Here is a 24641-nt window from a genome sequence, read left to right as displayed (position 1 = left end):
CCAGCCTGTTCCCAGCTGGCTAGTCTGTTCGAGATTGTTAGCAACGGCTCACTGTCTGAAAGCATCTTTAAACTGCAACAGCTATAAAACTGTGCCAGTGGTGGTTGTTATTACTGAAGCAACAGAAAGCTCAACTGCTGGTGGCAGAATAGTCACGTTGGATTCTGGGAAATTTTGATTAACGTTTTTGACGGTGTCCTAACTTTTTAAACGATTAAACAATTAATAAAAAAAACAATCAACAGAGAAATCGGTAATGCAGCCCTCAGGTATCGACAAATGGCCTTACAGGTGGGCTCATCACAGACGGACACACACACACACATCGAACACCTGCAGTACGGTAATCGCCACTTCTGTGGGAGCCATTTGGCCTGGCCAGGAGTGTGTGACGATGAATGATGAAAGAGCGGCAAAAGGAGCAGCGGCCAGACCCAATTGAACAAGACATTTAACTTGGGGACATAAAGACTAACCATGATCCTCCTGGGGACCCAAGAAAACACACATATAAACAGTACACACACACGGTCAAAACAACAGGAGGTTATTAATGGTCAGGTGCTGCTGCGGTTCTGCTCCAAGCATTTTACCAGCAAACTGCATCCCGCGAGGAGCCATAATCAGCACCCGCTCCCCAGCAATCATTTACAACGGCACCAGCTGCCCAATGTCCTCTGGTCAAACTGGATCCGCAATCTCGTAATAGTCTCCCAAACTGTATCTCGGTTGATTTAAGTCTGTGCAGCAGCGACAGACCTTCAATCTGTCGGTTTTATCATTCGGATGGAGCAGCAGACTCCTAGGAAAAGATCCTAATGGGGAGTCGGGGGGGGGGGGATCAGGTAGCTATTAATCTTGCTCTCAGGGACCCTTCACAGAAAGCACACAAGTGAGCCTTGTGATGGATAACTGCGCCGGGGTAAAGGGTATTGATACGTCCGTCAGGAAACTGAGACGGTGAGCTCTATCTCATAAGAAAGATGGTGTACGAGAAACGGTAAGAAAGTCCAAACGTGAAGAAAAAGACTGCAGTCATCTGAGCAAAACTAAGTGAGCAACAGAGTTGGATGGAAACATTTATAACAAAAACAATAACGTCTTCAGTGTGGTGAGAGGAAGAAATTAAGTAAAAAAAAAAAGAAGATGATAAAGGCTGTTTTCACCTGTTTGAGTCCATTCAAATTGATTCTGGTTCATTTCCCTATTTGCATGTTTTTTGGTTTGTCTAGGCTCAATCAAACTTCATAGCTAATATTTATGCAAGATAATTTGGTAACATGTATGCACATCAGAATTTCAGTGCAGGGATTCCTTGATTCATCCGAAAGTGAGTTTAAACAGAAATGTGTTGAGCTACCCAATAAAAAAAAAAGTGAGTGAAATGTAGCTACTAGGGCTGTCGATCAATTCAAATACTTAAGCGTGATTAATCACAAATTAATCGCACATATTATATCTGTTCAAAATGTGCCTTAAAGGGAGATTTGTCAAGTATTTAATACTCTTATCAACATGGGAGTGGGCAATCATACTTGCTTTATGCAAATGTATGTATATATTTATTATTGGAAATCAATTAACAACACAAAACAATGACAAATATTGAAATTATCCTCAAATCATAACATGGCAAACTGTAGCCCAACAGGCAAAAACAGCTGTCAGCGTGTCAGTGTGCTGACTTGACTATGACTTGCCTCAAACTGCATGTGATTATCATAAAGTGTCAGTTTTTCCTTGCCAAATTTAACTTAAAGTTCAGAGCGTAATTTTGCCCCTTCCGTGAGAAGCAAGTATGACAAGGTTGGAACCAATGGATTCCTACATTTTTCTATTTTAATATGATGCCAGTATCTTCACTCTAGCTTCAGTGGCATTAAAACAAATTTGCGATAACGTGTTATTATCGCGTTAACTTTGAAAGCCCCTAAAGTATACATACGGTGTCGCAAGACCTTAACGTCTCTGGAATTTTATTTTCTGTCTGTTACCTGTCAATTAATATTACTTCATGTTTACTCCTCTTGGTTTGTTTGCTATAAATTAGTATGAATACAAATTAGACCAGAACTAAAAGGCAACGATGCATTATTTTGTGCCTTCCTTCAGATTTCTACCAAATCATCCAAACTACAGGTGTGAATCCACGCTAAAGGTGTTAAAAGGTAGCTGCTCTTTCTTTGTTACAGGTCTTCTTCACCCAGACTATTCGGCACTAATGTCCCTGTGTGTCACAGCGAGATAAGAACAAACTTCATGGATAATACAATCTTTCTTTGCACGCTCGCTCGCACACACACACTTTCATATTAGATAATGTCATTATCAATGCCAGATATAGAAATTTCCATGGACCAGTGAATAAAATAGAGGAACATTTTCTGCATGGCATTAATGGCACACAAATGTGGAATAATAATGGATAATGGAATACATTCTGCTCCAGCAATGTATTCATATTTCACTCATCCGGCGATGGTGGACAATTTAATGCTGCTCTCCCCTCAACTCGCTCGGCCTGCAAATCAATGTCCATTAAAGCGACTTGAGTGTTCATATGTCACTGGATCCTCTCTCCATTAACTCGGCTTCTGCACGGATTTTAGCCCCTTGGACTGAGTGCTGTTCAAAACAGAACAACTGCAGTGTACGGTGAGTGTACGCTCCAGGAGGCTGCTACAGGCGGATGCTCATTACGGTGACACGTTGACCTCCATTGACTTCACAATGCACTGATAATGAACTGGACCATTTGTGCTGTGTGGTTGTCACAGGCAATTTTTAAACCTTTATTTAGCCAGCTAAGGCTTACAGGGTATTCATACTTCTTTTCTGGCAAGGCCGTGCTGCACGCTCATAAAGTTTCACGGCTTCACACCTGGTAGCTGTCCATCATAACCACAGGCCCTCTACGCTCGGCCACAGAGCAGCTTCACCGGAGACACTGCGGCTTCTTCAAAGACACAACGGTGGTAGTGTTTTAAACAGAGAAAAGCGATTTTCTTTCTCTTTACCTTCCAAATGATTTAACCAAATGACCTTCTGATTCCGGGCTTTCATCCCTGGCCTCTGAGTATTATCGCTTTAATACTTTCATACTTCAATAATGCAATGAAAGCAGATTTGAAGCAATGTATGCTTTAATATGATTATTTTCTAGTACTTTCAGTTGAAACTAGGGCTGTCAAAGTTAACGCGATAATAACGTGTTAACACAAGTTTGTTTTAACGCCACTAATTCTTTAACACATTACTGCAACTTGCAATTTTTAATGAACCTCTTAAAAATCCAACGGGCCGCCGATGGGCCCGGCCGCTATTCGGTCTTTCGGAAGTTGTAGCGTGCTCACTTTTAAAAGGTACAGTGAAGATTCTGGCATCATATGAAATAAATAATATAAATATATACATAGATTTGCATAAAGCAAGCATATTTGCCCGCTCCCATGTAATCCTTGATAAGAGTATTAAATACTTAACAAATCTCCCTTTATGGTTCATTTTGAACAGATAAAAAATGTGCGATTAATTTGCAATTAACTACGAATAATCATGTGATTAATCGCAATTAAATATTTTAATCAATTGACAGCCCTAGTTTAAACATTTTAAAATAACTCTGAACTTTTATGTGATGTAGCTAATAACACATTTTTAAAGAGTCCTGTAACAGCCCTGTTAATGCAATAAAGTTATTAAACCCATGCATTCTATCCATCTCTTTCTAATAACACTTCTTCTCCCCCATACTCTTTAGACATATACAGAGTTGCAAAGGGTTTTCCCAATTCTGTATACCCATTTGTTTGCTTTTAACAATGTCCTCAGTGTTTTACTTAACATCGAAACACAGGACCTTCCTACATAATTTAAGTACCAATGAGACATGGTCACCGTTGCTATGGAGAGGAAGCCTCTCAGAGACCTGAATCAGAGTGGTAAAGTATTTCAACAGGCTTTCTTGTTGCAGTTGGGAACAAATCGCGGCTAAATGCAACCCAGAATCGAAAACTAAAATTGATTAAAGCAGCAGATTGTAGTCTGTTTTCTCTGCAGAGTAATTGTTAGCTTCTATCCACCTTTAGTAGAGCACGTAACAGAATTTAGCTCGGCAAGGTTGTGCTACTTAATTTGTTTCTTTTCTTTGATTTATATTCTAGCTGGAAAATGAAGGGCGCTGGAAAGGGGCTAAAGAAAAACTCTTAAAATGTGAAATTCTGTTGAAACTGTAGCACTGCATCAGACGCTGGAATCAAAATAAAATATGATATATTGTATATTACATACCCAGCAACTTATTTGCTTGTCAAAACAGGGTCTTGTTTACTGTTAACTGCAGCGAACACAACAAGGAAAAAGGTCATTTCCCAGTGAGTACTAAACCATGAGCCTTATACTGTATAAGAAAGAGATATTGCTTTGGTTGGAAAACCTGTGACGTGAAAATGCTTACGTGGTATGAGATCATTTGATGTGAGCACTACGGTGACACAACACAAAGCACACACATGAAGTCACACTCAGACGCAGCCTGTTCATCATTCATACTGTAGAGCTGGTTTGGGATACAGGAAGAAGCAGATCTCAGCAGAGTAGAGGGATAACAGACATCTATTAATCTTACCTCCTCTCCTGTCAGGTAGTACGCCGCCAGCAACCCGCCAACGTAACGGATGTTCACCTCAAAGAGGGATGCCTCCCCGTTCTGTTGAACCAAGAGAGAGAGAGATCAAATTGTCAAATGTCATATTCAGCCAAGGCCTCAGTCAGTGGTAAAGCAGCACAGTGGTATTCATGAAATACACTGTAGTCATCATAAGCAGTTGTGATTACTTAGGTTGTGGGGTTTTTAGAGTAAACGTATTATAGCTATATGAATTGCCCTTTGAGGCCCCTTGGGCAGCCCAGATGTGTAGATAAATAACATATTTCATCACATACTGTAAGTCTCTGTGAATCATGGGTATAGTAAAAAAAAAAAAAAATGAACATAACCTACACAGTATCTACTGCGACTGATGTTTTTGTTCACCCAGCCTGATTTTCAGTCAACACAGAAGTTTTATTGGTGGCTAGGGGCATTCAGCCTCAAGTTTTCTAAAAAAATTAGAATGAACATTTGATTATATTAAAAATATTTATGTTCATTTTAGAGAAGAATCTGGTACAAAAACAGTTCTGAGATATACAGGAGGAGAAACAATATGCATCAAATCTTTCAGATTTATTTCCACAAGTAGCAGAGGTGCCAAGTGATAGATTACACCTTTGATTACTCCTGTGGAGAGAACAGAAAACATTTCTTTGCATGGTGTTGTTCTGATTAAATAGCTGTTATATTTCAAGCGATGGATTTACACAAAAGCTCAACAGCTACTCTGGAAAACTCTGGAAAAGGTTATTAACCTTAGTTCCACCTACTGTAGAAAGGTACTGATTGGAAATAGTTATTCACAAAACAACAGCAGACTTGTATCTTTTAATAAAATGTGTGAGGTGGGCGGTGACTCAGAGGTGTGTAACCAGGCCTTGGGCAATAAAGGCTTCGAACAGCTGACCGTGTTATTGTATATATGGTCGTCTTGTCTGAATTCAATAACCATGGCGCTGTTCTACTGGTAATCCTGTCGCAACTGATCATTTTTAATCACACTGCATGATGACAGCTTTTATACTAACATGGCATGTGTGTTGTAAAAACTGAATATAGAATAGAACATCACCAGACTTGTCATTTAAAAACAACCTCATCAGACAACCCTACAGACTAAAGTTACACATTTCTAAAGACAATCGTTGCCATATACTGTATGTTGGCACTATTTACCCAAATACAATTCTGCAGTGAATCCCCATGACAACAGCAGATGTGGTTGCTAGGAGATGATGTGACAGAATGACTGATTGATTAACCTCATTATCCCTCATTAGGAAATTGTGGTGTATTCATAAGTCTGTGACAGTATAATACAAGAATGATAACAAGCCAATAAAGTATCAGCAATAATTGCCAACATCAGAGTGTCAATATCAATTCACTGCCAGATCATAACCCCGAAATACAGTACAGTTCAGAGGGAGGGACAGAAACATAGATCCTTAAAATCATCTTATAATATCTGCTGTACTTTTACACTTTGCTTTGGTTTTCCTTTACATTTGCTGATTGTTTGATTTAAAATTGAGAAGTTCAGTGGCAGTTCTCAGTGTCATGTTTTCTGGCTGTTGATGGACACATTTGCCACTGTGGGAATAAAACTGGTGAACTGCTCATGAGGCGGTCTCTTTAAGCTCCCACGCTCCCCCTCCTCTCTTTGTACACCAGCTGTAGTGGAGATTCCCTCCCCAAAGAAATCAACAACTAGAGCCAGGCCAGTCTCAAAAAGTCAGGTCAAAGAGTCAAAGCCATGTAATCGTGTTCCCCCAGTGTTTTGTTTCCTCAGAACCTTCTTTTGTCTGAAGTGTCTCTTACGACTGCAGGGCAATATCGATTAATGGAGAGCAAGTTTACTGGCTCGACTAGACTTTTATGCCAACCCCTTTGCTGTATGTTTTTGAAATGTCATCTGTTGCTCCTCTTTTTTTTTGTCATTTATAGTTTTAAATTGAAAACTGTTATGTGTGTCCCGATATTTATTTTGACTGAATACAGTAAAATACGTTATTATTAATACTGAGCAATTATTTGACAGATAAATTGGACCTTACATTTTCAAATAGTGGATGGCACCTTTATTTACCTGAGCTGTCCGGATAAGTAAGCGTTTTACAAAGGGTATCTTAACAATTATTGAAAGAAACGGCAAGTAGAAGCGATTGGAAATAACTGACCTAAAAAGAGCAACTCAAAGCAGTACATTGGTGAGTATAAGCGTATTTCCATCCACCTGTTTTCATGTGCGTTTTCAATTTGGCCATAAAAAAACCGAGAAGAAACACTGGAAATTTGGGGAAAAAAATCTAAATATAGAAATTACGTTTTTACACTTGGCTGATGTGGAAAAGTTTGAGCATCGATAGAAACAAAATGTGACAAAGTACAATGGAAACAGATTTAGCAAATAAATCATGAAACAAATGAAGCATGTGACTTAAATGTCTTCTGAAATGAAGAAAGATTGACAAACACATCAGATCTGTGTGAGGAAACTAACATTCCTCAAATTAATACATGAAACAAAAACGTTATGTTAAATGTATCATGGTAGGTACTAGAGCACAGGCAATTGTAACCCATCCTCAATGTTTTTTATCCAGCCTCTCTTTGTTTATGGTGGCCGAAATTGTCCTAACTTGTGGGAAAGGGTTTTCCACTTAGCAATTCTGTCTTTCAATTACTGTATGAACAAGCACATATACCTGTATTTATTGAAAGCCCTTTACTTACCTCAGACATAACATTGTTTATTGTACTTTTGGAAACTTTGCAGAAATATATAATATGTCTAAACCTTATGAGGAGAGGAATTGTGCTAAGTTTCTGTTTGCCAACATTAAATGTATTTGGTCTAATTCTTTTCTACATGAAATATGAAATAAGAGGTAACACTGCATGTGTCTAAATATCTCACCATAATTATTGCCTCTTACGCTAGATCAAGGTTGAAGCAGTCGGGTACTCTTGGAGACCCATTGAGAAGGAAATTGCTATCTCAAGTGTGGATGATAAGGAAATTGTAATTGGGTGCCGGAGAGGGCAATTAGCTGCACTCTGAGGAATAGCATGGAGATGGGGAGTCACTGGCATCTCTTCAAGGGTATCATTTATCTCCATATATATCTTCTCTTTAAAATATTTATATACTTAATCCCATTTTGTATTACCATACTTAACGTAAATCAACAAATCCTCAAACGTGCATGTCTTTTAATCTACATATTAGATGCTGTCTTCAAAATACTACTACAAAGACTTCTCCACGTCTCCAACTTGGCAACAACCCCATTTTGACAAACTGTGCTCTTTAAAGGAATAATTTGGAAAATAGGCTTATTCGCTATGTTGCCGAGAGTAACATGAAAAGATCAATACATCTCTCAGCAAGAAAGTGTTATCAATCTTCTCATGCAACTCTTGGCAAAATTGCAACTAAGCATATTTCCCACCCAAAATGTTGAATTGTTCCTTTAACGTGCATTGTCCTTGTCATGCAGCCGGTCACAAGAAAAGGCGAATGAATGACACGATAATGCGCAAGGCAAAAGGGTGTAATAAGAACGCCGTTCTTGCATTTGGCATGTCATTTGTACGGCATGAAGTCTGTGCTGACTGCAATGTAAATGGATCCGCGTAAATATGCTACGCTCAGAGCTAGTGACGTAGAATAAAAAGTGATAGACTGCTGGCGGGCAAGAGGGGAGGTGGATGGGTCCAACAAACACAGGACTTTAAACCAGGACACCAGTGTTTTGTTTTTTAAGTTACATTGGTGATGTTTGTGACGTGTTTTCCGTACTTATGTTACGTTGTTTCCTGACGTATTGTACTTAGTTTACGTACTTATTTTAAGGCAAACCATGACATTTTTCCTAAACCTAACTAAGTGCTTCTGTTTCTTAAACCTAAGTCAGTTGTTTTGTTGCCCCCTGTTGATAATGCACCTTAATACACTTATGTAATATTCACGCCTCGGCGAATCAAAGCGTAACACTGACACGCTATCCTGTGGTGGATACGCGGGTCTATTACACGCTTTGCTGTGATACCGGGTTGTGTTATGTAACTCTATAAATCAGGAAATAACAGCAGGACTATTGTACAACCAAGGTGCTGGCTCCATCCCTGAAGTCAGCACACTGGTGACACTTCTTGAGACAAAGCACTGATGCCGCTGGCAGGGCGGCCGAGCTGAGCTGTCTTGCCAATCCTGAAATGAGTGGCCCATTCAGTAATGGCAATAGGATGGCAGTGATTAGTAATGGAGTGTCTATTTATCACCAGGGATAGTGGCACTCGGCAGGACAGGCAGGAGATACAGTGAGGGAGGACAAGTAATGCTGACAAAGGTTTTGCTAATCAGGCTTTTACTTCCCAATACAGGCCCAATAAATCACTCAGCAAGCTTTGAACAAAACTTCCATTCATACCAGTGCACTGAAGATCCAACAAAGTGCATTTAGATACACAACAAGCCTACAGCACACTTTCTATAAAAGGTTTTGTTGATTTTTGCAATTTGAATCTGATGTATTTTTCAGGAACAACTAACACATTGTTTCAGGGAAAATGGGGCAACCGTTCCGATTTGCATCTCCATTAAATCAACTAAAAAAGCGCACAAAAACAATACAACTTAAACTCACACTGACATAAATCGATTCAATCATCACATCACAAGCAAGATATCAAGACAGAAGATTAAAAACGATGTCAAAGTTCTCTAAGAGGCTGTTTTCATATGAATAAATACAAATTCTGCATTCATTTTAACTGCAGAGAAGGTGAAGTTGAATAACTGCACAATAGATTGTATTTGGCTCTGACTAAGGCTCATTGCAGAACTGGTTAGAGATTGATAGCTTTTTATAGTTTAAATTCTTTATCTGTCCAAAACAAAAGTACATTGCTTTATTTCTATTCATTGTCCAAATTTAATTTACAAAATACAACTTTTCTAAGCTATTAGAGCTGTGCACATCTGGCTCATTTGGGTAACTGAAATAATGTAATATATCATTTTCTTTCCATAATTCTAATAATGTCATGACAAAAAGGGGGAAAACTGAAATGCATTATTTAATTTCAGTTCCAGTGATTAATTAAGTTCCTCGATACTTATGATAAAACGCACATTTTCATCTGGCTGAAAGCACAAAGTGATATCCATGATGAAAATTTTTTTAAAAAAAAATCAATGTAGAGCAGATCAAAGACAATTTGGGAAATGTCAACATGAATAATTCAGTTTTGTTTATTGTGCTATTGATTGGCCAGTTAAGTCTGAATGTGACTGGTGGTGTCATCTCACTTTAATACAGTTGGATGCAGTTTTAGGCTTCAGTTATTGGTTTTGTGTTTAATTTTCTTACACATAAATGATAGATTAATCATAGAATAAGGGATTCCTAAAAGCACATCCATCCCAAAAAAGCAACTGTGAAAGTTATACATTCCCACTAAGACACTAAATGCTGCAGCACAGAGTTCAATTTAAAATGCTGCTGCTCCTCGAGGCGCGATAAAGCATAGTGCAGCAAGCATGACAAAGAAATCAGGTATAGTGAATAACACCTGTTTTTACTCTTCTTTTTTTTCCTTGAGTCTCTTCACGGTGCTCAAGCTGAGGACCTAATTAGGAGACGACACAAGGTTGTCAGAGTAAACACAGAAGCTCCCAGCACCTCTGCCACCAAGATGAAAACGAGACTTTGTGAAGGATGATTACTCAACAGCACGAACAAACCTGCATTGCAGTGCTGCAGTTTAAAGTACAAACAACCTCTTACTTGCACAAACATATTAGTAATGAAGCACTCTCACATGGCAACGGGAAAACAAGTAGAGATCTACTCTGAATACTTGAAAGGGATTTGACTGCATATCTCCGTTGTCGCCTTGTATAGTTTATGGGCACTTTCACACCTACATGTAACCTGTTTGGTTCGGTTAAACGAACGCTGGTGCGTTTGCCCGGTTAGTATGGTTTCTTTGGTGTGGTGTGAAAGCTGTCAATCAAACCCTGGTGCTGCAGACCAAACAACTCGACTGAGAATATTTCCAAGCGGACGCTGGTTCGGTTAGTTTGTGGTGTGAAAGCAAATAGACCAACCACGGGATTTTTTGATAGTAAATATGTGATTTTAGCTTGATTTTAAAAAAAAAACTAAACTACCAGTAAATCCATCCGCTGTCCATGGACTGTTAAGGAATCAATAAACAATCTGTATATTTATGCAAAGCATTTAGTAACCATGATAACATTTTGTAGACAACGACCACGACACCATTGACAACAATCCGGCGATACGATATGTTATCACGATACAGGGGTTATGATTCAATATATTGAGATATATTGTGATACTGTAAGCAAGGTGATATATTATGATTCTTAAATCTAATTGTAGGAAAACTGTCATAATATAAAGAACACGCCACCATGTGCATAAAATATGAGTAAACTAATTTCTTCTTTATGCAATCAGAACAGTGGGATCTGCATTTGCATTTATCACAATCCCTGTAACATCCAACATCATAGCACCACTTTGAGAGGGCAGATACACTGAGAGGACGCATCTCTTTTCAAATTAAATAAAGTATTGACTGAGTTGATCTTTGCCAGTAAATTATTAATTAAAAATCGATGCAGTGTTTTGGAGAATCGATACAGTATCACAAAACATAATGTCGCCATATACAATATTTTCTTACACCTAATTTTCCCTGACCAATCAGACAGTCAAAAGCAGTTACAACTGTGATCTGGTGTGTTTGTATCCTACTCTGTGTGCTTTGGTAGTTCATTAAGTACATTTAAAAGTGTGAGACAAGATCCCACGGTAATACCCCCCATTCTATTGGTGTAAAAAGTCAGTGTGACCACAAACCCGTACCAGAACTAAAATACAACAATGTATAATTGTTCAAATGAGCCTAAATTTCTGCCCCTCTTAGTCGATTAATCGGTCGTTTTGGTTTTAGTAAATTAAGATTTCTTTATTTTCTTTATCTTCTTTCTTTTTTTAATGCTGAATGACTTATTTCCAAGAAACCTATGAGCACATCTCTGGTAAACACAAGATTTAAAGTGGTGCTTTTTTTGTGATCTTTGTGGAGAAACTCAGTTTTACAGATCTGTCGATTAAATTAACTAATCCATTATTCAACAAAATCGTGTTAGCCGCCTAAGAATTTCTTTGGTCGTGGACAACTCTAGAAACTTCCAAACAGGTTAAGTAGATCACTTAAACGAAAAAAGGCTCAAACACAGACGACTGTCATTTAACAATGCTTCAAATATTTAAAATATGCACGATACTAGAAGACAAATTTGCATTTTAATTGTTCAATGTGATGTAATTGTTGTGCAGGAGGAGCCACGGCAGAGAGGGAAATTAATTAATGAGTGTAATGACTCCTCGGGTACATTGCTGTCGTACCTTGTAGGTGTTCTGCTTCACCAGCACCATCCAATGTTTCTGACAGTGTTTGATGCTGGTTCCTCTGTTGATGAGTATTCAACAGCCATGGCAAAGATTGCCGTCGGACTCAGCCCAGATTTGCATGGGACATGAGCCTGATTGGCATGGCTGTCGTGCTGCTGTGTGCCAAGGAGCCGAGTAGACGGTTGCCCAGTGGTGTGTCCTGCTCAGACGCTAATGTAATGATTTACTGCTAATAAAGAGGCATCATTGTCACTGGGCAGATGACTCGATCCAGGTTTGGACCGGCTCCCACATTTCAAAAGCCAAATTAGACTGATGTGCACAGAAAAAAATTCGATCCGATGAACCAATGATAAAATTAAGCAGATGATTGCCTCTCCGACCAGAGCTGGTGATTCACACTTAAGGCTGTGATTTAACTTAGCGTCGCTAATTAACATGGAGAAATCATGAAAGGGTCCAATTAGATCCTGCTACTCTAATCTTCGTCAGTCTAGCATGCTGCACACTCGAAGCTGCTGCTGCTGCTGCCTCTGCTGAAAGGAGTTTCCCCCAGGCTGCTCGTCTCCACCCAGCTACTTTCAGGACAGAAAGCTGCGACTGGTTTTTCATTTCTTTTTTTCACAGTACAGTAATTATGGTCTTGATCAGCGTCCAAGCTGTGAGAGTGGTCTCCAACATTAGCGTTAATGACCGCTAACCTCTGGAGCATGCTAAACAGCCTTCCCTGATGGAGAGGGGAGCTCTCAACTTCATGCCAAAAAAGAGGGAACCTCACAAATGATGAGCCCACACAACTCAATATTTAGGTGGGTGACATCGACCTATCTGTAAAGAGTGTGTGATACGAACACTATATTATTAAATTGTTTAATCAGAGTTGAAATACACTGGCCTACAAAGCTACAGAGTGTGGTGACACTTTACATAATTGTGTTATATTGATATTGTGATATTTGCATTTTTAAGATCGCTTTAAAAACTTATGCAACTGAACAAAATGTTTTTTTTTCCGAAGGCTAAATTCCCAAAAATATGGATTGAAGCTGAATATTTCGATGTTTCGATGGTTACATCTACCTTTTTTTCAATACATTTTAACTTTTCGAGTGAAGACTGAGACAATTACAGAGAGGACGGAGTGCCGCGTCGCTCGCTGAAAGAAAGAGACGGTGAACTGCATGCAATGTTTCTGTAAGTTATTAATAATAATAATGTAAACATCATGAATGATATATATATATATGATATATATATATATATATATATACAATTGCATAAAGCTAGCATATCTGCCCATTCCCATGTTGATAAGAGTATTAAATACTTGACAAATCTCCCTTTAAGGTACATTTTGAACGGATACATTTTTTTTTTTTAAATAATTATTTAATTAAAAATAATAATTTTTAACTATGGACAATCAAGCAATTAATTGTGATTAAATATTTTAATCGATTGACAGCCCTATCAAAAACCCATCTATTTTGGTTTTCTAAATGTTAGTCAATTAATATGGCAATACATGCATGTGCAGAATTAGGAAAAGTCTGGGCAGGAGGGAAACATATCATACACAATGACGTAATAGTTCCAATTTTGGAACCACAACGTTAAATGGCGGGGGCTATGGCGGTCCTAAGAGGCTTATCCAGTGGAGTTAATGATTTTTTTTTTTTCAGTAGACGTCTATCATTACATTATATTAGCATGTTCCAAGAGACTGATGTTCCCATTTCATTTTATTACTATTCTTTGAGCTCACCCTAATGACGAATAAAATAAATAATTAAAGTAATCAAAAAGAACTTGTGAGAAGCTCCTTTTAATTGTTCAGCCAACGATCAAACCATCAGTGAGTCGTGTCTCATTTTCTGAAGCCTTTATTCATGGCGGTAATTTGAAATGGAAAGTGACTGTTTCTGATTTTTCAAATGGCATTTTAACTGACAAGACATTAGACGGTAATGGTTATCAGTCTCGATACATCAAGTTCTTTTTTTTCTTTTACTCGACTGCTCCACTCTTGTTACATTCCCATGATGCATCTTTGCAAGCTGGGGCAAGATGCTTCAGTGAACACCTATTCCCATCCCAGACCAATAAACTTGGATTAAATGGTCCGAGCAGAGAGGCATTAAGATCTCATCAGGTAATGATTCACATTTTATTTCTTTGATAACACTCATCTTTTAAATTCCAGTGATTAATCAGTGCCTTACATCTCCTTAAACATTCTGAAATATATACGTGCACACCAAAAACAGAATGTAAACATCTCCACTAAATGCATTAAATTGTAAATTAACAGCCTGCTGAATAATTAATCAAATATGCAGGAGTGATGAATTACAGCTGAATTACAACCCAGCCCATCACCCCTTCCATCTTTTCCCCTCACATCCTCCGCAACCCAGAATATTTGTCTATCTGCATCTGTCTATTTTCAGAGCTAGTCTTCGTCTTTTGATGCTCTCTCTATGCATCCACAAAAATACACATGCAAAATCAGGAGAGCAGCGTTCTGTGTACAGGTCTTTGCTGTCTCCTGGGGGATGCAGCAGCTCCCCACCGAGTCCTCTATGATAATGCTCGGGTCTCGTGGGACGTTTGCTACGCTCTCACTCTGCCATTATTATTCACCCCACTGCAGTCCATCTTCCTTCTTCCTGACTCGGTGTGTAAGTGTCGCTCATCATACTGTATGCCTCCCACTGTATTTGGCCTTGCTGACTGAGCCACATCCTTCACTTTGTCTGAGCGGCGCTGGAGGCTGCTCGCTCCCCCAAACTGCCGACAAGAAAAAAAAGAGGCACTTGTGCTGCCTAATGTCCCGCTGTTTTCAGGTTGATATATTAATCGCTCTGTTATGTAGACGAGGTCGTTAACTGAGCTAATTAATGCATAAATTATGAACATTTCTGTCTCAATGTATTTGTTTTCATATAACGTCAGTGGTATGAGAATGAAACAGCATTCATTTGCAGATTTATGTAGGAAGGCGCTCCGAAATCTAATCACATTATTTTCTTAACAGGAGGTCCCTGTGGTGAATCTAGAAGTCTATCGTGTCCTGTTTTTAACTGTGTTAGGGCTGCAACTTATATGACAGATATTTTTCCCCATTAGTAGCTTAATACTTAAATCTAAAAACTGTAATGAAAAATGCCCCTGACTTATTTCCCAGAGCCCAAGGTGAGATCTTCAAATTGATTGTTTTAGCCCTGTTTTGCCCTCCAACTCCTGAGAGAAATATCTCGCTCTTTAGCTGCTAAATGCTCCAATATGTTTTGAACAAATAGTCGCTAACTTTGTCTCTCTGCTGTTTGGTGCTGTGCAGGTATATAGTAAATGGACTTGCATTCATACAGCTGCCTGCTTTGGCTATAGACGTTGAGAGTAAAGCAAAAACGGTAAACTGTGGGCCATAAAACCAAAACAATAAGCTGAAAGCCACTCAAATGCTTCGCAGAGCTGATGGGAGCTGCAGAGTCAGGTAACAATACTCTGCAGATTCAAGTGACTTATTCCACAAAACACTGTTTAATCCATTGTTAGTACATAATACTGATTATAGCAGCTTTAAGTCTTACACTTTACCATAGCACTACCAAGCTGCTACTGTAAGTTTTTTATGGTGCAACTCAGTAGCTTTTCATAGAAATCTCTGTCTCAAAATACTCAAGGCATTTTTTACATCAACACCTGAAGTCATTCATTGATATTTTTCAATCTGCAAACTCCATTCCTCATCCTAGTATCATGTCTCTCGTGTCTTTTTGCCTGTGCCAAATGAGTCCACAGGGAGAATGTGCATGAATGATATAAAAACATGCTGGTAAATATCCGTAATGATGAAACACCCACGCAAAATGTCCTTTGCCCTCCACATCCTGAGACAGAATGTCAGCTCAGCTTGACCTCAGCTCCGGGGCACGGCGTCTTCACTGAAGCATCTCCCAGCACCGTAAAATTACACAACTTTTCCTCAGAAGCCCGCATCACTGGGAGCGAGTTGGGTCTCGTTTAGCGCAGACAGGAGGTCATCGAGGGTCAAAAAAACAGCTCTGCAGAGGTAATCATCAACCTTGCTCCAGGTCTTCTTGTTACCAACTGATGTCACTTCATCTTGTCCTCAAATGTGAGCGTACATGTAGAAAACAACTAATTAACAACTGAAAACAGGCTCATTCACAAGCTTTGAGATACAAAATATGGATGAGAATGGCCAGATGCTGATTATATGCCTCAAAAAGTATCATGGAAATAAGTAAAAAAAAAAAAAAGTATGAATATGTTTGGTTGCTCAAAATATTTTAGGATGATAACTACACACGCTTTATATTTGCCTGAGGCGTATGCAGAGTTGAACTCAGTCAACATTTTTTTTCTTCAACAATTATGCCAGAAATAGTTACTGATACATTTCTCTCCATTTCCAGCGGTGTTATGCGTGTGGGTCGTGGTTCGGTACACGCACTGTATTGTTCAGTAGTTGATGAAATGCTGCTGGCAATCTCTGAAACGATGTGACGAAGTTCCTCTCCCTCACAAGTCTACTACTCTGTCACCAAACTTTCACTCAAAGGAGTGTGTCTAGTGTGGAAGTCTGTAAGTTCTCTCCGGCCTCTGGGCCCAGCATCCTTCTGACGTTCAACAGATTAACGGCAACAACAATGAGCGATGTATCTGCGCTCATTCTACCAAAAAGTCAATTACATCTGGATTATAACAGCACTGATAAATACGCCAGAGCTATTTTTAATCTAAATGCTTTATCTTGCTGCAAAGTTTATTTGATTGTAATGAAATTGAGACCTCAAGCTAATGCAGGCATTTTGTACTGCATACCGACATCTCGAGCTGATGGAGGTGTTGTACAGGGAGATTTGAGGGATTGTTTTTCCACTCTGGGATGTTGCAGGGGGATGATGTGTGTACAACTTCCACCACAGTTTCAAGAAAATACTACGATATTCTGCTTCATTCCGCTACTGACACGGCCCCTACTGCGCTTTTCTTCACATTTCAGCACTGTCATCACGTTTACCATCTTAGTTTAGCATGTTGACATACAAGGTTCAGCTGAGGATGATGGGATGTAAATAATTTTGCATGTATTTGACAGAATGGAAATTTTGACCTGATGATGTAAAGTATATGAACATTTAAGGAATCACCAAAAAGGAGTACATGCATGTTTGTGCCAAATTTCCCAGCAATCCACCCAATAGTTGTTGAGACATTTCACTCAAAACCAAAAATATGAACCGCATAGCGGAGGAAAATTTCATCAGGATACATCCTCTGGTTATTACAAAGGTCTGTAAAGAATTTCACGGCAATCCATCCAGTAGCTGTTGAGATATTTTAGTCTTGACCAAAGTAATCTCTTTAAACAGATTCTGCATTCACACAAAGAATCTGCAGGCGACGGGACAAGATTTTGGCATCTGAATTGTTATTGATTATTCAAATAATAAATTGTACACCAGCAACTTCTTCAACCTAATCCAATGTAGCAACAAATTGGTCAAAATGTAAACAGGAATTAAAATTCCATTATATAATGTACATGGTACATAAACATAGAATTGAACTGAATAGATTGGCCCCATTGTCACCGATACCCGATCCAGCTATTTGAGTCAGTATCGGCCCGCTATCCGATCAGGTATTGGTGCCTCCCTACTCGAAATGCAATTTGTGAACCCACCGGCTATCGTCTGATTATGATTTAGCTTTTAATTGGTTTAAAATTAGCTTGTAAACTGGCTACTTGTGAAACAGTCCGGTCGTACACGTCGTCTCTCAACTCCAACTCCAGTCTCGCATCTCAAGTTGCTAATCGGAGTGTAAATAATGTGCACGGAAAAGGAAGTCTTGGTCCAGATATCCACTGGCTACAACGGGACCCCAGAAATATAGCACTTTGCCCCCAGAGGCTTATCGTCGTCAGACTGATGACCAATGGGTTCCCAGGTTGGGACCAAAGTGTTGGACCAACCAACCACCACGCTGCTAGTGTGGCTAAAAACTGTGTCTGCCCCGTGTAATGACACGCTGCTTTCACATCCACACTCCTGAATCGCTCACGGGTAGAAAAATACAGCAGGATCATAACAAAAACAAACACAGCTCCTTTTTTCCGTCTCTCCCAATGACGCCCACGAGACTTCACACTCACTTGAGTCTCGCCTGAGATGTGGAATTATAGGCCTGATTGTGCTAATTATCCAGTCACTTTGCCGGCCCGGTTTGGCTCAGGAGATTTTCACCGTGGAGTTATTGCCGGTGCGTGTTGCTAGTTACTCTGAAGAGGCTTCATGGGAATCATCAAGAGACACACACAGGGGGACCGTTTAATCTATAAACAGCCGCAATTGTAAAATCACAATAGATGAGATTTTCACTGAGAGAGATGCGCACACTTCTGAACAAGTTCAGTGTGACAGCAAATACAAAACATTACCACGGAGGATACCACTAAGTTACCTGAAATACTACTAATGTCCCTTAATGCTCTGTCGACAGCCTAAAGTCAGCCTGCAGGGTAATGTCACATGGCAGACTAACAAATAAATAGAAAATGCTTAAATTTTGTCTGCTGAAAATATAACAAGAACAAAGCCTTTGAGTCCCATGGTGCACCTGTACTGTAGCCTACAGGCTAAACCATCAACAAGTTGAAAAATACTTTACATATAAATTACACATATTTTTATGAAATACCTTTTTCAGTGAAAGTACAGCTTCAACAAGCCATCAGCAAAACAACATCCACAAAACCAGTAAAAGCAGCAACTAAGTAACCTGACGCGCCAGATGGTTTGTTTCCCAGAACTATCTGAGAAGCCGTCATTGGAAACTGTTTAGAAAAGGGATGAACCATCTGTCAATCAAACTAACGAAAGCGAAACTAACTGAAGGTGAAAACATCACTATACTTTACATGTTCAGTGCTGTACTTTGCTCTTCTTACAATGAACAAATACTCTCCAGTTCTGATATAACTGATGCCATTGCAGCATCTACTCTAACCTCTTCAGAAGCCACCACTGTCGTTTAGAAGGAACAGTCGCCTCTCCGCGTCGTCTCACGCTATGGTCTCACTGGGTCTCACACACCTAAGCCACGCCAGTAGCTACAGTAGCTCCTCACGGATCACTGATTGGTCCGTGGTCTGGCGCTCCAGACACAAACGTATTACTTGGAGCCTGAAAAGGTGGATTTTTGTTTGACTTTTGATCCTGTGATTCTCGCGTGAGCCTTGTGACATTGCGAGAATCCAGCTGCTGTGCAAGGTTAGCAACTAACAATTATTTTCAATTAAGTTGAATCTGCAGATTAGATTCTCGATTCAATGATCAAACATTTGGTCAATAAAATGCTTAAACATAAAAGTAAAATAACATCACAATTTCTCAAAGTTGTCGTATTCAAATTACTTGTTTTGTCTGATGAACAGTCCCAAACCCAAAGACAGGTCCATAGAAACCAGTGCATTTTTGGCATTACTTATAAGATGAGCAATGCCAGCGACCATTAAAATAGCTGCCAATTCTAACTGCACTAATCCAATCAAGTCAAGTCAAGACAATTTTATTTGTATAGCCTAAAATCACAAATCACAAATTTGCCTCAGGGGACTTTACGATTTGTACAGGATACGACACCGTCTGTCCTTTACAGTACGACCCTCTCATCGGACAAGGAAAAATCCCCCCCAAAAAATGTTTTAACAGGGAAATAAATGGAAGAAACCTCAGGAAGAGCAACAGAGGAGGGATCCCTCTTCTAGGATGGACAGACGTTCAATAGATGTTGTGTGAAAAGGGTAACAACATAATGAAAATACAACATAGACAATCGATTATTGACTAATCGTTTCATCTCAAAAACCTGTACAAACTACTTGATAATCACATCCCAGGTGTCAGTCTGTGTGCTCAGTGCTTCAGACAGAACAGACTCTTACAACATTGCTAACGAGAACAAAAAGTTTCTCATCTTTTCTTATGATTAACCAATAAGCCCAGTGGACGGACTGCCTGACAGGGTTGCAAATCAATTACAGTTGCATCTAGCGTCTATGAATGATGACAGGCTTGAGAGTTGCAGCCCATAATAGGAGTTTGTAGTGTTGTGGAATAAAAATAATGGTCTGAATGGTATTATTTGTACTTTTGTGTTGTTATTTCCTGTTTTTCCTCCTTCAAGCTGCATGTGGCTGGCCTCAGTCCTCCATGGACTCCTGAGTGAGTCATCTCAAAGGTTCATGACCCGTAACAATCCAGGTAATGTGTGCTTTGTTCCCCTCTCCTTCGTGTTTTTTTCTATGTACATTAAACCAATTTTTTCCCTCTACAAATCCCATAAAACCTCCATACCACGAATGTAGAGAACAAATACTGAATACTCCTCTTCGCCCATGTCCATCAATAAACCAATCACAACACCCTGATGATAGGAGATCTGTCCATGCCTGTATGAGTGTATTTAAACTACAAGAGAATGAATGAAAGTAGATGAAATCCGGAAAAGACGGATGGTTTGAGTAAAATGATCAGTGTGATCTATTCCCAATGTGTCGTTTTATCGCACACTAATCTCATACATTTCCTGATGATGCGAGAGAAGTGCTGAACCAGACAATAACTGATATGGAGAGAGTTGAAATAAGTGAGTGAAAGAGTAGAAGAAGAGGAGGAGGGGGAGGAGGAGGAGGCGGAGTAGGAGGAGGAGGAGTAATAACATTTGGGAGGCGACATGAGAAAATACAATCCAATATAGAAGACGTCATTAATCACTCTTCATTACTCTCTCTTAAATGAGATCAGGTTTGATGGCCAGCCAGAGGACAAGTACTGCTGGACCACAACTCAAAAGCGATACAGCACTGACCAAACCATTGATAGAAGATCATCATAATAGAGCTACGTACTGTATAGCATGTCAGACTCAAGAACCCCCCCACCTCCTCCATAATGCTAATTGGCTGCGACAATGCCAACTACTTCCTCAAGCTTTATGCAACAACAGCTTGCGGAAAAATATGCCAAAAGCTACGTAGAACTGCCTGAAACATTCTGGAGCTTCTCTTGTCTTGGTAATTGGCTCTGCCACCAAACTGGACCAGTCTGTCTGCTGAGCAGCTCGTCAGGATCTGCATCGGGAGCTTGCTGTTTGTTTTTAAGTCATATGGTCAAGATGCAATTCAAAGAATGCAATTTTGTTCACTTGGCACAGAGTTGTAAAACCTGTTGCTCCTGCTTTACCAGACCCATTAGTCGAAATCTGAATAAAAGTGGAGAATTCAGCAATCGTGTTTGGTTTAATTACCGCAGAAAGAACAAAGTTGTGTGAAAGCTGCTGATGTCCGAGCCTCCTGCTAGGAAGAGAAACCTGCTGAAAATTCTGTCATATCTGTATGATGTTGTCTGTCCTTGTTTCACTGCTAACAAGTTACAGAGCAGCTGACACTATGTGTCTAGCTCTAAATGACAGACAGGCCTGAACAGATGAATCTAACAAGCTACTTTGCAGTGTGACTGTGTCTGGTAGCATTGTCATGTAATTACAAACAATGAGTATCGCATGAAAATCCCTGTGTGTGTGCATGCATCCCTCCCCCTTTACTTTTACTTATGCTTATGTATGTGCCTTTCTAGGGCTGTCCTCAACCGAAGAAATTCTTAGTCGACTAACACTCATACGATTTTGTCGACTAATCGATAAGTTGATTTAATCGACAGATCTGTAAAATGGAGTTTCTCCACAAAGAATCACACAAAAGCACCACTTTAAATCTTGTTTTTACCAGAGATGTGCTCATAAGTTTCTTTGAAAAGTCAGTCAGCATGAAAAAAGCATAAAAAATGACTAAAGAAATCTTAGTTGACGAAGACCAAAACAACATATTAGTCTACTAATTGACTAAGAGGGGGCAACCCTGTGCCTTTCTATACAATAGATATATAAAACAATAAAATATTATATGAAAAAAAGTTGGATAACGCTGCCATGCCTTCCGAGGAAGAGACCTGTGGCATAAACACCAGATTTATAACAAAATATCTGACCAATATAAATAAAGCATAATTTTTCCAGCTTGCCAAGACCATGAGAAAAGTTACTTTGGTCCAATTATCATTTTTCTTATTTATAAACATATTTTTGGCAGATTCTGATTTTGTGGAGCATACGGCATGGAGCAGAGATCACATGAACAAAAGTGAGACTCATGATAAAAGTTTAGTAAGATAAAATCACCACTGGGGTATGTGGTTGACCAGGTGTTGTTTATATACCCCTTGTGTACACCAAGTATGTTGTGATTGAATTAATTAATTACTAATTTAGAGATATTAACAACTTTTTTTGAAGTTTGATTTTATCCAATATCTGGGGAGAATATTCCTAATAATACACCAAAATCCCTAAAATAAAAAGCAGATCAACCAGTTATTACCAGGAAGCTAAATTTGATAATAAGGCACTGTCACAAAACAGGATTTCTCGTGCACAACTAAGCACTGACCCAAAGACAAATGAAGACATTAGAAAGGGGACAATGCATGAATTGTGTAAAATATAATTAATTTAATCTAAAAGAATTTAAAGATCTGCAACAAATAGAAAACAAAGCTTGGCTGGTGGAGTAGATCTACAAACCACATTGTACACATGCACATTTTACTTATCGAATACTAGTATAAAATCTACAATCAAAATGCAAAACTGATCCCCCTCATATGGCAATAACCTTTCATTAAAAACGAGCAGAAATGTCTGTAGTTTGGGTTTAAATAATGAGAATATTATTGAGTTCATGTGCTACATTTTCCTAGTAGTTGCTCTTATGCTGCTGAATGGATTTCCTTGAGAAGCATTTTGATAAAATCAGGACATCAGAACATATCCTTCGGCTCTTGGCTGTCCTCGGGGTTCCCCACACACAACAGGATATCCGATCGTAAATATTGAACATGTTTATTATTTACAATTTGAATTCTGTGCGGCCACGATGGACTTCCGAACCGATCAGGGGATGTAAAAAGCACTCTTAACATACCTCACACTACAGGAATATCTGGAAAGATAATCTTTAGAACCATCAAAAGATCGGAGCTTTGCTGACGATTGTTGCGAGGGGGGAATCTGGCCCAAAATCGGCTTGATTCTTGTATAGTGTGTACCCGGCATTAGTAAAGTTTAGGAAAAAACGTCATGGTTGGGCTTAAAATAAGTACGTAAACTAAGTAAAATACGTACAGAAAGAACGTAGCATAGTATGGAAAACACGGCGTAAACGTCACTAAAAAACACGTCACAAACATCACTAGCTTAGCTTACAAAACAAAGCACAAACCTCCTGGTTGAAAGTCCTGTGTTTGTTGGACACATCCATCTCCCCATCCACCCACCATAAGAAGTCTCTCTCACATTTTATTCTACATCACTAGCTCTGAGCGTAGCATATTTATGCAAATGCATTTACATTGCAGACAATACAGACTGCATGCCGTACAAATGACACGCCAAAAGCACGTTAAATACACGTTAAAAGCCTTGCAAATTATCGTGTCATTTATACTCCCTTTTCGTGCGACCGAGCTGTATATGTATATGGATATGTGTGCGTTTGTGCCATGAGCGAGAAGCATAGTATCTGAAAACTGAGGGTTCTCTTTGATGTGTAGATGAAATTAACGCTCACTGTGAATTCTTTACGGCCTCAAAACTGCCGGTGATCATTATAAACACTCTGTTAGTGTGCTTTAGCCCTGATTATACACTGGAGCCGCTCCCCACTGGAATAAATATGCGTGTACAATGCTTGGCTTGATAATATCTATTTCCACACAATGGCGTGCTGTTAAAATGTACTGGGGGCATCATGTCCACTTTGCCACACTGTGCGAAATATAATCAGGATTGTTTTCTTAACAATAAACCCGGCATAAATAGGTGTTTTTAAATTCTAATTGAGGCAAATTTTGTCAGCAAACAAAATCTTTTCAAAGTGGAGGCATCTGACACCTTGTCATAACAGGCAGGGAATTGGTGTAATTATTGCCTAGCGTCTACAGGACGATGTTGACAGTCATAATGACATAGTCGAGTTTGGAAGCTTCGTGTAATTACACGCCATTACGTATAAACCACACTTTATTACAACTGGTGGAAAAAGTGACCGTGAGGTGGCCCAGAAATGAACTTTCCTATCTGCAAAACCACCGACAAACTGGCACTTGACTGCTGGCAGCAAACTACACAAAAACCTGTCCTGGTTGGCACTCTATTCAGCTTCCACTCCATCCCAACATGATATCACAACTGGCAACCCGTCATTACAGACTTGTTCAATGAAAGAGCCATGGCCTCTTTTTGCCTCTCCATTTTTTTCTATCTAAAAAACATCCCTTTGACCCCTCCCCTCCTCTCTTTCTTTTATCTATCTCATTTTCTGCCCCACAGAGACCTTTCAGAGAGGCACAGAATCCCATCAGCCGGTAACACGGCGTGGC

At 39.3% G+C, this 24641-nt stretch overlaps 1 protein-coding gene across 3 annotated transcripts in view; it reads right to left on the bottom strand.

Moving 5' to 3' along the window:
* LOC141778671 (mannosyl-oligosaccharide 1,2-alpha-mannosidase IA) overlaps positions 1–24641 on the bottom strand; it is a 216038-nt gene that overhangs the window by 68636 nt on the left and 122761 nt on the right. For all 3 annotated transcript variants that reach the window (XM_074653059.1, XM_074653061.1, XM_074653060.1), the window contains exon 5: positions 4628–4708. In XM_074653059.1, the coding sequence (XP_074509160.1) occupies positions 4628–4708 (81 nt within the window). The remainder of the gene's footprint in view (positions 1–4627; positions 4709–24641) is intronic.

The sequence above is a fragment of the Sebastes fasciatus genome, chromosome 12 (assembly GCF_043250625.1).
Source record: "Sebastes fasciatus isolate fSebFas1 chromosome 12, fSebFas1.pri, whole genome shotgun sequence".
Taxonomy (NCBI): domain Eukaryota; kingdom Metazoa; phylum Chordata; class Actinopteri; order Perciformes; family Sebastidae; genus Sebastes; species Sebastes fasciatus.
Note: the sequence above shows the minus strand (reverse complement) of the source record. Positions and strands in the feature narration are given on the sequence as shown.